Source organism: Plectropomus leopardus, chromosome 4, assembly GCF_008729295.1.
Source record: "Plectropomus leopardus isolate mb chromosome 4, YSFRI_Pleo_2.0, whole genome shotgun sequence".
In the NCBI taxonomy this organism is placed as follows: Eukaryota; Metazoa; Chordata; class Actinopteri; order Perciformes; family Serranidae; genus Plectropomus; species Plectropomus leopardus.
Genome location: NC_056466.1, coordinates 5897932 through 5914031, shown reverse-complemented (window position 1 = coordinate 5914031; position 16100 = coordinate 5897932). Strand labels below are relative to the sequence as shown.

At 39.3% G+C, this 16100-nt stretch overlaps 1 protein-coding gene across 1 annotated transcript; it reads left to right on the top strand.

The window, feature by feature from the left end:
* The first annotated feature begins 2546 nt into the window (after window positions 1-2546).
* Window positions 2547-8933, top strand: best2 (bestrophin 2). The gene is made up of 9 exons (XM_042485743.1): window positions 2547-2698; window positions 2789-2883; window positions 4157-4390; window positions 5134-5288; window positions 5491-5568; window positions 6587-6739; window positions 6841-6921; window positions 7776-7930; window positions 8147-8933. Exons 1-9 carry the CDS (start codon window positions 2547-2549, stop codon window positions 8931-8933), a joined length of 1890 nt encoding a protein of 629 aa, XP_042341677.1.
* The last annotated feature ends 7167 nt before the right edge of the window (window positions 8934-16100 follow it).

Sequence of the window (16100 nt, the reverse complement as noted above, 5' to 3'; positions counted from 1 at the left end):
TTCTTCTAAAGACGAGGCTGCAGCCTTTTTGGGGAAAAAATCCTAAATAAAAGTTATAAATCTTTCATATGAAAGATATATTGACATATATAAACAATATAAAGTCTCATTTTTACTTTATAAACAATTCAAACATAAAATAAGAACTTAATCTATCAGAATCCACCTTGCATGGGTCTTGCTTGTTGACAAAAAGTGTGATTTTACTGAAGTTCACTTTAGATGATGTGGAACACTGTGATTGGCTTACAGACACCCAAGCAAATATGTTTTAGCATTTGGGTGAAGTCAGATGACAGTAATCATGAATGTAGACATCCTAGATTAGTTATTTCCTTTGAAATGTCATAGAGATCTGAAGGGGTCAATGCACCTGGTTTTTCTTAAAGCACACAGACTTAAATCAGACTGCAGTTTTTCCTTTGACAGCACAAAACCTGCACTGACCTTCAACACCTCCGTTCAGGAGAGACTTTAATGAAAAGAACAAAAATGGTAAGAGAATGTGTCACAGCAAAACAAAAACAAGCTAAATATAACCTCCAGGGTTGGCACAGAAAGGCCAGCTCTAATTCGAGGATTTTTAAGTACTTTTTCACTCATTTTAATTTTCAAGGGTGACATTGTTTTCTTCACAACCATATGTTGCAGGAAAATAATAGTGCACATTCATAAAGGGAGCGAGTATGCTGTCAGGGCCTCAAATCAAATTATTATTGATTAACTGCTGAGTTATAACTCCAAACTCGTGCTAACAGCTGACGCTTCTCTGGTGAGAGTGCTTTTCATGTGAGGAAGACATCCTGGTCCCGACTATTTACTGGTGTTTACTGACAGACTGGCATTTAGCATGAGCAAATCAATGTAACCAAGGCTGTTTTTATTTCCTGGTTCAAAAAATATATATCATACTTTTCACAAAATAATTTATTTTATTGAACAATTTATTCAAGTACATTTTAAAGGACCAGGTTAAAAAAGTGTCTGATTTTTAAGACATTCCAGGACTTACATTTCTGAGTGTCCAATTCAAGTACTTCAAGACCCTCAAGCAGACTGCATAAACCCTGTACTAAGAATATTAGGCCTCGCTGACATTACAGGCACAGCTAGTGTCACTGCTTTAAATATCCAAGTCATTAAAGGTTATTGTTGAATCTTAATAAATTATTTCCTTTTGAAAAAATATTTCCTGGTGAGTCACTGAATAGGGAACAAGTGGGATAATTACACCCAACTGGGATTTCTTTTTTCTTGAGGAATTAAAAAAGTTTTAAAAGATGGAAGCAGGAAGACGTATTTTTTAAAAAAAACAAAAAACAATGGTATACTGCTTTAAATATACTTTTTGCACTTCAACAAGCATAATTGTAAACCTGTAACCGCTGAAATTGATTGTTTACATATCACTTAACACGACAGTTCACTATGGTTCACTTGCTCGTGTTTCATAATGCGCTGCTGTACTGTACGGTCCTGTGCGCTCCTTGTGCCCCGGCGCTGCGGCCTGTCGCTTGCGGTCCATCAGCGAGCCGCGCTCTCCCGGTCGGGGGCCGCGCTAACGAGCTCCTCCTCCTCGTTTTGGGGATTTACCCCGGGGCGCACTGACCACTGGCCGCACCGAGGAGGCTCCGAGGATTACTGCCATGCAGCCGACCGAGCCGCGAGTTAACCGAGCTTACGCCAGGGGATATCTGGGTTATGAGCTCTTTGAAGAAACACCGCTGGCGAGCACAGAGAGGACTACAGGGTTAAGTGAAAATGTGAATGCGCCTCTCCAGTGGTGCCAATTACGCACAGAGATGCGCTGAGGCACATTCATCTCGAAAAACACTACTAAAGGTAAGAAGATATTTTTTTCTACCAAAAAGATACACCAGAAATAACTTATTAGTTAGTTAATTGACCCTTTAAAACCTGTATTGACGTAACTTTCTCGTGCTGCGTTCAGACGCCTTTCACGAGCGTCTAAACCTGGACTAATTAAGCTAATTGGTTTCATTTTTCCCCTGGATAACATGGGGAAAAGGCAGTGAGCATGCAAATTACAGGAAAACAGTAGATTTAGATTTTTTTTAAAGCTAGGGAAATGTGTACAGAAAACTATATTTCTACTTATAATTATATATTTAAAATTATTTCACAGAATTATTATAACTTTTTGTTTGTTTTTGTTTATTACTTAAATTTTCAGTTAATTTTCTAGTACTTTAGTAATTTCTTGCTAATTTTGGGGTCCTTTTCTTCTGATGTTGTTCATCTCCCTAATGAAAGAAATCAAGCACTTTGCCTAAATTTCAGTGGGTTTATTCCCTGAAGCTAATGGGAATATATTTTATTTTGGGGAAGTAAATAAATCACCAGAGGTTTTTTTGTTGTTGGTTTTTGGATTCTTAGGTGAACGATTTTCTCAGATAAACAGCATAAGTATGATCTCTTTTTGTCTTCTGATCCACCTAAACTTGTTACGTCACCACTGCATGTGCATTCACAGACGTGGCTGTTTGCATTGCATTTTTTGAGGACCTAAAATCCGGCTGTCACCAATGACTGTCACCTACACAGCCAGAGTTGCAAATGCCCGTTTCTGTGGCTTCTCCAAACTGCTTCTGGCCTGGAAAGGCAGCATCTACAAGGTGTTGTATAAAGAGTTCCTGGCTTTCTTTGCCATGTACACCGCCATCAGCATCACTTACAGGTAAGACAGAGGACGGCGTCAGGAAACACTGCTGACACTTTGATCTGTGCTTTGACTTACAGTCACTGTGTGCCGCTGTTTCTCTTTTAGATTTTTCCTGTATGATGATCAGAAGAGGTATTTTGAGAAGCTGGCAATTTACTGCAACCACTACGCTAGTCTCATCCCCATGTCCTTTGTTCTGGGTAAGCACTAATCTTGTTCTTGTCAATTTTTGGATAACAGAAGAAGCGCCAGACTTTGAGCTACAGTACGTCCCAGATGTGTTTAAGTGTCACGTCTCTTATTTTGGGATTGTAGATGGGAATGATTTGCTAAATAACAGAAGTGAGCAGACAGAAATGAACACAACTTTTGGTAAGTTTCCATGTGAAGGAAACACCTCTGTTTGATAGATTTATAGTTTTGGGACACATATGCATGACCAATGTTGCATTGGATATATAAATATAATCATTGTAGGTAATAAAGAGAACGGTAATATATATCTGATTTAAAGGTCTAGTGCGCAGGATTTAGTGGCATGTAGCAGAGAGTTTGCAGATCTGAAATTTCTTCTGTGTGCCAAGCATGTAGGAGAAAGATGATGGCAGTCACAAAAAGCACAGCCAGTGTTTGATTTGTCCGTTCTGGGCTACTGTAGAACAACATGGCGGACTCTGAGGAAGAGGACTTGCTAAATATCAGGCTCCCAGACAGTGTGCAAGCCTGTGAAGTCCATTTTTTAGTTGTAAAACAGCATAATGACATTTGTCAGGTAATACCATGCCGCCCAAAAAGACTTTTTTCCCATTGACTTACATGTCAAAGCAGACATTTGTAAATCAGTGGACTTTTTTTCAGCATCACAACCCCTGCGAGATGACTCCGATAACATTTGTAAAAACTAGAAGAACCACACAGCTGAATAACTGTATCCCTGTACAAGTTAGCGGAGCGCTAAAATAGATGAATTCAGCTCAGCTGGTGGAAGTCTCTGCAGCTCCTGCTCTAACTGCACTGCTTTCACATTTCACAAAATGTGAAAGCAGTGCTGATCATCCGAATATTTTTATATGTGGCAGCTGAACTTTTTTGGCTTCATGTGCCATTTCGTAACTTCCATAGAAACGAATGGGCCCCGCCTCCACAGCTGTATCCAGCTCTCTTTATAAATCCATGCTGCATATGTAGATGGACACAGCTCATTCTGAGGAAGGAAAACACAATTCTTCTTTTCAGGTGATTATAAACTAATGAAAATATCGTAATGGATCTTATATACAATTTATGCCAATAGGTGCCCCTAAATCCTTCACACTGGACCTTTAATAATTACAATATTGATTATCTGACAAATTATGGATATAAATGATTGTGACTGTGGTTCATTGCAACACTGGTATTTTGGAGAAAGAGAAAAAGAAGGTCTGGTCTGTAGAATAATCACCTGCGTCTCTCCTCCTCTGCTGTCTGCAGGTTTCTATGTGACCCTGGTGGTGAACCGCTGGTGGAGCCAGTACACCAGCATCCCGCTCCCTGACAGGCTCATGTGCGTCCTGTCGGGGGGCCTCCAGGGGAGCGATGAGAGAGGGCGCCTGCTGAGACGAACCATGATGCGTTATGCCAGTCTGTCTGCCCTGCTCATCCTCCGCTCTGTCAGCACGGCGGTGTTCAAACGTTTCCCCACCATGGACCACGTGGTGGAGGCTGGTGAGTAGGCACAAGAACGCGGGTGGGGATGGGGGCATCATTAGCCAACAGCGCTCACTGCAGTGACTCATGATCTTAAACAGTTAAACAAACAAGTTTTAAATGAACTTCAAATAAATAGTGAAAAATGCACTCGATACAAATGCACAATACAAACACTAGTTTTGCCGGTGCACCTCTCAGCAATTATTTACATTAAGTTTTATATGTCACATTAACTTTTTCACACCATACTCATAAAGAGACAGGAAGTGCTGTAGATGGATTGATGCGATCTAATACACACTTACGTCATCAGTCCGCGTTGTTTCCTCTCCTGTACGCTCTCTGCAGCAGCGAGCAGAGAAATCACAAGGACAGGCACATCTTGAAATACACTGCTGATAAAAGAAAAAAGAGTTTATCATACGTCAGTTACAAGATCACAAGACACCTCGCTGTTTTCTAAATGTACTGTGATACAACTTTTAGTGGCGTCAAAGTTTGATTTAACACCGTGACTTAATGTGTTTGTAACAAGATTTCAACAGTAACAGAATGTTTTTAACAAGCTGTTTTCTAACTGATAGAGCTGAAGTGTCTTTTCTTGACTCATGAAATTAGTTCTCACTCACTTATATAATAACTGATTTGGAAATCAGACAGCATACAGAGTATTGATCCCTTATTCCTCCCTGTCTGTGAGGCAGTTTTTTCGTAGGGGTTGAATGAATTGGAGGTGTTTTGGTCTGCTGTTTATGCAGGATTCATGTCAAGAGAGGAACGAAAGAAGTTCGAGGGTCTCCACTCTCCCTATAACAAATACTGGATCCCCTGCGTTTGGTTCACCAACCTGGCAGCTGTGGCCCGCTGCGAGGGCAGGATCAAAGACGATCACACACTCAAACTACTGCTGGAGGTGCAGCACTACACACACACACACACACACACACACACAAACCATTACACAGGCCAACTAATTATGAGGAACTACAGTCCTTCTGTTTTGACTGAGATTCAGTTTGTGATGTAAATGCGCACAGACATTAATACAGAAGAATTAGGATAAATGCTGTAAAGGGACCTTAGTGAGTCTCCGTGCTGCTTTTGTGTGTGTGCAGGAGCTGAACGCGTTCAGAGGGAAGTGCAGCATGCTGTTTCATTATGACATGATCAGCGTTCCTCTCGTCTACACTCAGGTAAGCGCTCTGCTGCTGAGGATGCAGCATGATTTCCTCACTGCTGTTTTCATACAATAAAAGAAAAGGAAACATGCGTTCAGTCGTGGACAAGAGGCTCGTGCTTGTGACATTAATGGGACATAAACATTAATATCATCCTCCTCGGCTGAACTGTCATGTGACCTAGCTGCAGATTTTTTTTTGGGTAGAAAGACAATAGTTTCTACATGAACTTGCTCACAACAAGGTCTGTGGATTGTCTTGAGTAACCAGGTCATGATTTATGGAGAGAGACATTGCTATTCAGTTTTTTTCTTTTTTTTTTTTGGTGCTTTGAGCAATATTATATTTCCATTATATTGGAGAGAAGGCACACATCTCTAAAGCCAATACTTCCAACACTTGAACAAGTTGCTCAATTTTTGCATGGTTCTTTAAACAAAACACTTCCTCCCTTTTTTAATAATCTCTTTATGGCTAACAACCAATTTCATAATAACTTATGTGCCTGTCCCCTTCTTTATTAATTCATTTTTTTAAATGATAGTTAATGTTAGGAGATTGTATGTACTGATAGTTTCGTAGGGAACCCCACCGCATGTCTCCTTTTCTTAAAATGTATAATATTGTTGTGTTTAATATGTGCTAAATAAATCAAATCAAGCCATACAGGTAAGAATAAAAATACGTAAGACCCGGGTGCTGACTGGCAAACCTAAGTGTAATTTGTCTTTCGTTAAGGTCATCTGTTGTACCTGTGTTTGGCAGGACAAAAGTGGGAACGTTTTTATTGCTTGAGAACTGTTATGATGTGTTTTCTTCAACTGTTAAAAGATAAAGAAACCCTAAATAATTATCCTTTACTCAAATAAGCAATGAGCTAAATTACAGTCATTCTTTGCCGACTTTTTGCATTACATTTTTATCACATCATAAAAACTATTATGGGATTTTCAATGTTGTGTGTTTTGCGGGACAGATGAATAGAAGCATGGATGAAAAATCAGGTGATAAAGTACCTCCATCTTCCCCACAGGTGGTGACTCTGGCAGTGTACAGTTTCTTCCTGGTGTGTTTGATCGGTCGCCAGTTCCTGGACCCCAATCAAGGCTATCCAGGTCATGACCTCGACCTCTACGTTCCCATCTTCACCCTGCTGCAGTTCTTCTTTTACGCCGGGTGGCTCAAGGTCAGGGAGAGAGAGATACCTGAGCAGAATACAAAGATTAAAAAAAAAAACATCAATGATTCATGTATTCAGCTTGTTACTCTTTCTGTTACGTCCTGAAGGTTGCGGAGCAGCTGATAAACCCTTTTGGAGAAGATGATGACGACTTTGAGACCAACTGGCTGATAGACAGAAATTTCCAGGTTTCCCACTTCAACAATATGTTTTGGCTGACATTTTGCAGTCCCTCATGAAAAATCAGAGGCTATAATACTTCATTTAAGTGCAATATAACTATAATAGGATTTGTATACCACTAGTTTCCAACCTAGGGGTCCTCCTGACCCACACTAGAGGTCACTAAAGCTTCACGGAGATTGCAAGGCCTACTAGATTTAAAAGGGAGTAAGACAACTTTTTTTTTTTTTTTAAAAATGTATGGACAATTAGCCTTTATATCAGCACTTCATTCATTCCTGTAAAAAAAACTGAATGAAATTGATGTTTCTAATGTTTAGATTATTATCCAAAATATAAACTTGAAAGAAAAACTCACAGGACACAGGGATAATGAAGATCTGAACACAGTTATAGTTACAGAGACTTCACTCTTTGTAAAACAGCCTTGTTTGAAATTAGAAAAGAATGCACTTGAAAGTGTTCAAGCATCGCAAAGAAGAAAACACTGAATAAGTTAAAAAGTGAAACTAATTAAGTATGCATATTTGAAAACACATCCTTCAGAGAATTGGATTTAAAAAAAGAAAAACTCATCTGATGCAAGAGTTACAAGAAATAATCTGCTCAAAATGCATCCAAACTGCTTGTTTTACACAAACTTCCAGCAGTTATTGCATCCATTATTCAGTTTAACTGCAGTTAATAAATTGTACCGCAATGTTATTGCTATGTGTTGATTATAATATGAAATACCTGTAAAATATGTCACTTTGTCTCACTTTGATAGAAAGGGGTCCTGTGCTCGCTGTTGTCCATACTTAATCAGTGCGTGTGTGTGCGTGTGTGTATGTGTGTGTGTGTGTGTTTTGCTCTGTAGGTGTCCATGATGGCGGTGGATGAGATGTACGGTGATCTGCCGATGATGGAGAGAGATCGTTACTGGAACGACTCCAACCCAAGACCCCCCTACACTGCTGCCACTCTCTTTGTCCTCCGCAAACCCTCCTTTCAGGGGTCCACTTTTGACATGGCGTGAGTCTCCGGGTTTTACCTTTTTGTTCTTTATATGATCAACTTATGACTGTGACACTTTCAGTTTGAATCCCCCCAGCTGGGTGGGAAAATTTGGTTGATGAAACTGAAAGCATTTGACCTTGATTTAAGAAGTAAAGACATCCACCATAACAACTGTAAAGTATGATATTTTGGGGAAAATTACAGGTCAATTACTTTGACATCTCTTGACAGGATCCCTAAAGAGGAGATGCACTTTCAGCCTCTGGAGGACATTGCTGAGAACCTGGAGGAGTCGGTTAGTCGTCACCCCAACATGGCCCTCTTCAACCGCCTATTAAACGCCGCCCCCTCCCCCACTGGCTTCATGGGAGGGGCTCTTCGCCGCACCTCAGCACAGCTCCAGAGGCTGCGCCACTCCCCCAGCATTGACCAGTGCACGAGCGATGATGACGATGATGAAAGTGGTAAAATAGGTAAAGGCGGGTCTCTGCCATCAGGGCTGGGGCAGGAAACTCAGAGCACAGTGTGCAGCTTCAGGGAGGAGAAGAGCATCAGAACGCCTCTGCTGGAGGTCCAGTTTGGGGCAGAGCAGGACAGGCGAGGAGGGCACCCTGTCGTCAATGAGAAGAAGGAGGTGAGTGGATTGGAGGGGAAGAGTGACAAAGAGGGGCAGATGAGGGAGGAAAGAGTTAAAGCAGACAGTCCCGAGGAGGAGAACCAAGCTCCCGCGTCCCTGCTGCCTCCTCCTCCCCAGTTCTCAAGAGAGACGTCCACTCAATCGGCCTCCGCCATTCCTTTCGCCTCCCGTCACCCCTCTGCCTTCCTGTTTAACCCGGCTGCCCACTCCAGTCTGGAGCACTGCAGCTCCCAGCCGGTAATCAACCACAACAGAGCTGCGCCCTCCATCCCCAAACCTCCCTTTGGTGGACACAAAATGTCCTTCCTCACTGTGCCCTCCTACGATGAACCGCAGCGTTTTCGCAGTGTGAGCATGGGATCAGAGCTCACCGGGTCTTAGGTGGACGTCAGTTTGTGATGTTCCCGTGAACTTTTGAGTCTATGAAACCATAATGCTCGATTCAATGCACGTTTTCACAAGTGAAATTAGTCATAGATACTCTATGTCTGCACTTTCGGGGCAGAGAAAATAAGTTTAATAATGTTTCGCTTAGTTTAACACAGAGACTGGACGCAGGGGATATCCATCAAAAAAAAAAAGGAAGAAACAACTTTAAAAGTGTCCTTACATGTTTTATCTGAGTAACCAGCAAATTACTCACCGGTGCATTCAAGAGTCACTGGTCAAAGTGAAACAACTTCACCATGAGACAGGTTTGTCTTAGTAATCAGGCCAGCTGCTTCTAAACCATAATGTTTTAAGTATTGTTGTTCACAAAAAATACAAGATGAGACTGCTTTGGACTCGTGAGGACATTTGTTTACCCAATTGCCACAATTGTTTACCCCTACTTTCAGTCTTTGTGCTAATCTAGGCTAACAAGGTCAAAGCTACATGAACAAAAGAAATGAAACTAAAACCAAATCCTCAAAAAAGAAAAAAAAAACATATTTCTGGTTTTCCACCTATATGCACAGTATATTGTATATCAATATATTGCCTGTTACTACCGAATTATGCACTTGTATTTTAGCATTAATCAACATTTGGCCAGGAAAGAAATAGTGCAGAAATGAAGAGACATAATGGGTGGCAGTTTTATTTTTCCCAATTTATTTTCTTTGTTTACTAAAATGTTCATGTAAATAGAATGATTTCTAATGCATTTAATTTAAACAGCTATCGAATTAAATGAATAACACAACTGCTTTACATTAATGACAAAATGAGTATGTTTTTGCATTGTTTCTAAAGGAAATGATATCTTACCAACAAAAATAAATGTATAAATATTATACAATGAGGAATGGAGCAGAAAACTTGGTCATTATTGACAAGAACACATATCTCGATATAAAACAGATAAAGACTGTAATTTATGACACTTTCTGCTTAGTTTTTGCATCAAATCCCAAAATACTCTCCAGTTTCAACTTTAACCAGCAGGGGGTGCTACCAGTAAACCAAACAGAGCAGAGACACTAACTCAATGAAAAAAAAAGAAAAGAAAAGAAATTCACACCCTCTTCCACAATCTTGTTTTCCATCATGAGTGGGCTGCACGCCTCCATTTGTCCCTGCAGATGGAGGCTCCTACCTGGGCTGCAGCCGGGGGGAGAGCGTCCTCCTGGCCTGGGTGGACTGCCTCTGCTTGGCCAGGAATGACTGAGCCGGGCCTGGAGGTCTGGAGTCCTTACAAACACTGTGCTGCTGCAGAGCTGAGGACTGCAAGAGGCAAAATAAATGTCAGCTGATAGTGGAAACACTACAATACTAAAATCTAGACCTTTAGACCACCTAGTATCACTTACAGTAATAATAATAACAATGAATAGACTAACACTGGTATTGCTATTGCTCTTTTATACCGTCATAACTTGGGATGAGGATTGTTAATTTTATTGATATTGATATAATTATCGAGACTCCTTGACGATCTGAGCTTTCAGTAAACATAACTGATGTGACAGGGCCCCTTCATTATAACATTAAATACACCAGCAGCATTAAATTTTAAATTACTGGGAAAACAAATTTCTCACCCAAACAAGTGAATTATTCAAGTTTCTCTCCTAAAACTATTTTTTTTCTTGATGTTACATTTGAACACATCATGATATTTACCTATGCCTAGTCATTTTACTGAGCTGACCTTGAACACATCACAATAAAACCTTATGCAACCTTGTTTATTTAGCTAACTAGTTCTCATCCTGCCAATTTCAAATTGGATTTCATAACATCCACACAGTGTTAAAAACTTGCTTTAGTGCTTTATCAGCAAACAAATAATAACATTTTCAAACACCTAATAAAATTTCACTGTAAGCACAGGGATAAATAAGACCAAAGCTTGTGATAAACAGCACTTAAGTAGCTTTTCCGTGTGTATAATTTTTTGTGTTTTTGTTACTTCAGAATGAGTCTTTATGTCTATATAGGGAGTGGATCCTTGTTTACAGAAATCACCATGTTGAACCACCATGTTTCCACACCAAGTTTGAATGGACAAAACAAACACTGTCTCTATATAGGACTATTGTATTTTAATGTCAGTCACTACAGTTAACAGCAACACAGTAGATTTTATTTTATTTTTTACATGAAACTGCTTTCCTGAGTATTTTTACTGGTTTGAATCAGCAGATCTTGTCCGTTGTCCGAGAAAAAAAGGTGAGCACACATAAGTGTTGAGCTAGTGGCCCGTCTCAGACGAGCCAAAGAGCGTCATACAAACACTGACTTGTCACGTTAAACTGTTTTTACCAGTTCGAATAAACTTGTCCGTTTGCTTCGGAAAAAAACAGACCTCTGCGGATAATTCGGCTCCCTGTTAAAACCTCCTGAACACGGAACATTAAAAAAGAAGTTCCAGCTGGTTGCACTCTGCAGATATTACTGTTAGATGCCACTAAATCTTACACACTGCTTCTTTAATTTAAACTGATCACATTTTAGTAGATACGGTTTAGAGGATTTTCCTTCCTCGTGTACTCACCATGCTCTGCCAGGCTGTCAGGATCAGTTTCTCCTCTCGTTCCTGTCTGGACCTTCTATCATCCCCCTGAGTGTTTTGTGGCAAACACATCTGAAAAGTTATTTTACCAAATCACTTTAACAGAATGAAACAAAATGCACAACAAAACAAAAAAGTTCAGAGAAGTTACAGAGCGTGGATGGACTATAACTCACCTCTAGGGCAGCTGTTGTCATGGTATCAAATGGTCTGGCCTCCTCGTTGCTGGTCATTATTCGACCAACACCAACAAATCAAAACGGAATATGAGCAAAGAAATGTTTGCGCGACTTGTGCACCAGCAGCCCCCTGACCTGCCTCGTCTGTCTGCAGCTCAGTGCTGCTCTTGGCTGTATTTTGCAGTGGAGGCCCTGGTTTTGTTGCGTGGCAGACAGAACAATATGTAGAGGTGCTGCGGGCTTAAACGCTCTGGCTGCTCGCCACAGTCAAAGATGCCATCCTGCTGACTCCGGCACATTCGCTGTCAGACATTCATTCACCGGACCAGGAATTAGTAACTACCAAAACACACCGCAATTAGCTTCACTATAATTATGACATTTTGTATGTTAAGTTGAATCAGAATTATATTAGAACAGAAGTCATGGCTTGATAATGCATTAAAAGTGCATTTATGGTGTTAAGAAAATAACAAATTCTGTTAGTTCTTCTGTGTCATATCACACTTTTATGTCTCTACAAAGATCCATAAGTTAGTGTGCATGTTTGAGTGTCTGCGTCATTACTAGTTTCAGTGACCCAGAAATACTGTATTTCCCCTAATTATCACTTGACCAGCATCAAAGGCTAACAGAATCAGCTTATCAGGCAGCATAATGCACCAGAGAAAACGCCTGGCCAGTGGTGACTAGACTGGCTATTGGTCGTCAGGTTTTACAAAGGTCAGCCCATTCTAGTCTTTGTGCTGGCTTCAGGGGAAATGTGGTTCATATTTTTGTCATTAAGTGTGAAAACACAAGTGTGGGGGAGGACTTCAAAGATGTTTGTGTTTCTCTGGAACCAGGAGCAGGCAGGCTTACTGAAACTGTCTAATTTAAGACTGAGGTCTACTCTGCAGCTCCTCATAAATGATCTGGCCGTATTTACCACATCCTAATGTGTGCCTGCGCATATCGCTTATCTAACAGTCTGTGTTTGCCACAATAAACTTTCAGTTTGAGAGGTTCAGTGGAAAAGAACATGTGTCCCTGAAACGGAAGAAAAGTAAATAAAAAAACCCACAAGACAAGTTACTTGGAATCAGCCCCATAAGAAATCTGCGAATGTTGACTCTGTTTTGACAGATCATGAGGCCATGAGAGGCACACAAAGCACCGCAGATTCCTGTTAGCTGCCAGGATCTAAACATCTGTTGTGAAAGCTTCCTCCTACTGCTACACTTTCTGAGCTACGGTCTCGCAGACTTTCCTTAAGATTTCTGCATCATCACAATCAGTTTCCTCGCATCAGCATATGACGCTCTGGAAGCTAGCATTTTAAAACAGGCAGCTTGTACCCATGAATATCTTACAACATGTGCAAGTGACAAGCAAGTCTTAACCTTAAAGTCTCAAACAAGACCCAGTTCGAGTCCCTGCTATAAGTCTACAGCAAGCCCTTTAACATTTTATCAATAGGGCTGCAACTAATCGAATTGCAATGCCGGCTCCCAACAATTACAAAAACAATGTAATTGTGCCCTGAATGCCACGTGCATGTGCATTTTCGCCCCTCCTTCCCTCAGCCAAGCTCAACACCTGTAGCCAATAATACCAGTAAGGCAAGTTGTATCAGCGTGAGGAAAGGTGATAGGAGAAGAGTAACAGCGTTTGGTGAGCAAGTTAGGCAAAACAAATTACGTTGCGTCCAACATGGAGCAAAAAAAAGAATAAAGTGTGATTTTCTACATGGTGGTGTCTGCACCACATGGCAACGCCTCAAATCTTTTTAATCATCTGAAGTTTAAACACAAAGTGATCTACAACCAAATAATGAAAAAACAAAAGGAGAAAAGGACAACCCCATCGACATGCACCGCACGCAGTATTATCAATATCAATACTGACAAAAATGATTGTGATTTTTGCCATAATCGAGCAGCCCTCGGCTAACTGCTAGTCATTTACTTTTTATGAGTAGAAATTACATTTTAACATGTCAAAAACTGCTTGTTTAACATGTCTGTTAAATAACTTGACATGTTATAGATATATTTACAAATGTAAACATTATATTTGGACTAGTCACAGCTGATTCATAGATGTCTTTAATTTAATTATAGAGATAAGTAATTTCTCTTTCACTGGTAAGAATAATGATTACAGATATCTACAACTAAATGTCCACATATTCAAAAAGGATTGTAACTAGTAGAAATGTCATTACCGATTTCAGATATTAAATAAATGTTTTGTTATTGACTGATATGTCTCACATATCAACAAATCATTTCAGATATGCAGGCATGGGTGTCATATCAATAAATAAAACAGAACCACTGGACTTGCAAATTACCACAAAGTTAGATATGAATCCAATATTACCATTATGATTTCAGATAAGCGTGTATGTCAATGAAGACATTTAAAATGACATTTTTGACTGCTGGAATGGCCTTTTTGATATCTAAAAATCAATACTTCATTATGATAGGAATGGTAAAACTCTCAAATATAGTTGCTACTCATATGAATATAGCCCAGTTTCCACTGCTTACAACTGCAATTCTAGATGTAATCTTAAATTAGATTTTACTAATTGCAATTCCACACTGACATATCAATGATTTATTTTTGACTAATCAGAACTGAAATTTTATATCTACATTGCACTGGCAATTGTAGATAACTACATTTTCACTAGAAAGAATTGAATTGTTGATATCAATAATAAACATTTTGACTAGGGAAAACGAAGTTTTTATCATCATTAACTTGAACTGCAACTCAAGTCAAAATTACAAATGTACATCATGGATATGTTGACTTTGATTGGTAACACATCAAAACTGAATTATAGATATCTAGGACTGAGTTTAAATAGAGGTCAATAGTGAAATCTGACTAGTTTAAAATTGAGTTGCAGCTGTATATTGCTTTCAAGGTACAAGGTATATTTTTTAAATGCAGTTTAAAAATGAAAAATGTAAAATAAAATGTGTCTATAAATCCTGCTTCATCTTCTCAGACATCAAACGTATACCATGGTATAAAAATTGATGGTTATAGTACTGCGTAGGCTACATTTGCTTGTTTTTGGTAATGTAAAAAAATCGACGAGATAGAGAATCTCACCCTAATTTTAGTTAAATTTCAAAACAGATTTTTTTACACATACTTTTAATTAAAAAACATCACGTTTAAGTTAAAAATAAAAATGTTTAACTAAAAAAGGCCTTTATATTTTGATTCGTTTAAGGGTGACTGTAATGATAATGATTCTGTAATACAGTGGCACTGCAATATTTAACATTTTCTGAGATGGTTTTCACATTGTGAAACACTCATACCACAACCCTAGTTGAAATTAAGTTACAAATATCTAAAATTAACATGCTCTCTAGTAAGAGCCGAAATTGTTTATATCGAAAATAAACAACTTGACTATTGAGCAATACAATGTAGACTAGATACCTTTACTTAGAATTGCTACTAGTCAAAATTACATTATGGATATATGACTTCATATTCTAACAAGTCAGAATGTTTATAGGTATATTTGACTGTTATTTAACTACTTATTAAGTGTAAAAACGTCAAGCAAGAGGTCATTACTACAATCAAACATGTCAGTCATGTCAAAAGAAACCATAGATTCTTAATGAAATCTGGATACCGGTTACCAAGATGGCGTCTTCTTATTCTAATGGAGCTGCTCGGGTGAAAAGTTAGCTTTCTAGCTAACGGTTAACCAGCCGTTGAGCTAACAAGTTAGCTAAAAGACACATTTACATACCTTTCTTTGAGGGTTTTGTCGTGACGGTTTTAGTGGGATGTTATGGTGAACTTGCAGACAGCTTCTTCTCGCTACCGCCATCGACAAAAGGACGTTTTATCCTAATTTTATTATTTTTGGATGAGGGTTTGCTCCGTCTGTGCTACGTGCCTCCGCCGGTCTGCCGTGTCCTGCTGGGTTGCCAGGTTTGCGCGCATTGCACTTGAAATCACCCGATCGCGTTTCAAACACTTAACTTTTCAATACATAGAAAAAAATGCAAATATTTAATTTAAAAAATCATTTAGAGTTATCTTTCTCAAGTCTAATTCAAGACTCAAGTCATGAATACTAGGTCAAAATAAAATCTTTTATCCATGTTAGTCAAACAAGTCTCACTACTCTAGTCTGACACATTAAGTCACAACAGGTCCCCACCTCTGCCCACAACTAAAGAAAAATAACTATTTATTACAATTTAGGCCTTGTTTTTTGTAGTTTTAACCATTCTTTTTATCTATTATGTCATTGTGGGCCTACCTACAAAATTGAGCTAACTGCTGAGATCTGGCAACGCAGCAACATCACTATAACAAAAGGGTATGATAGCCTACATG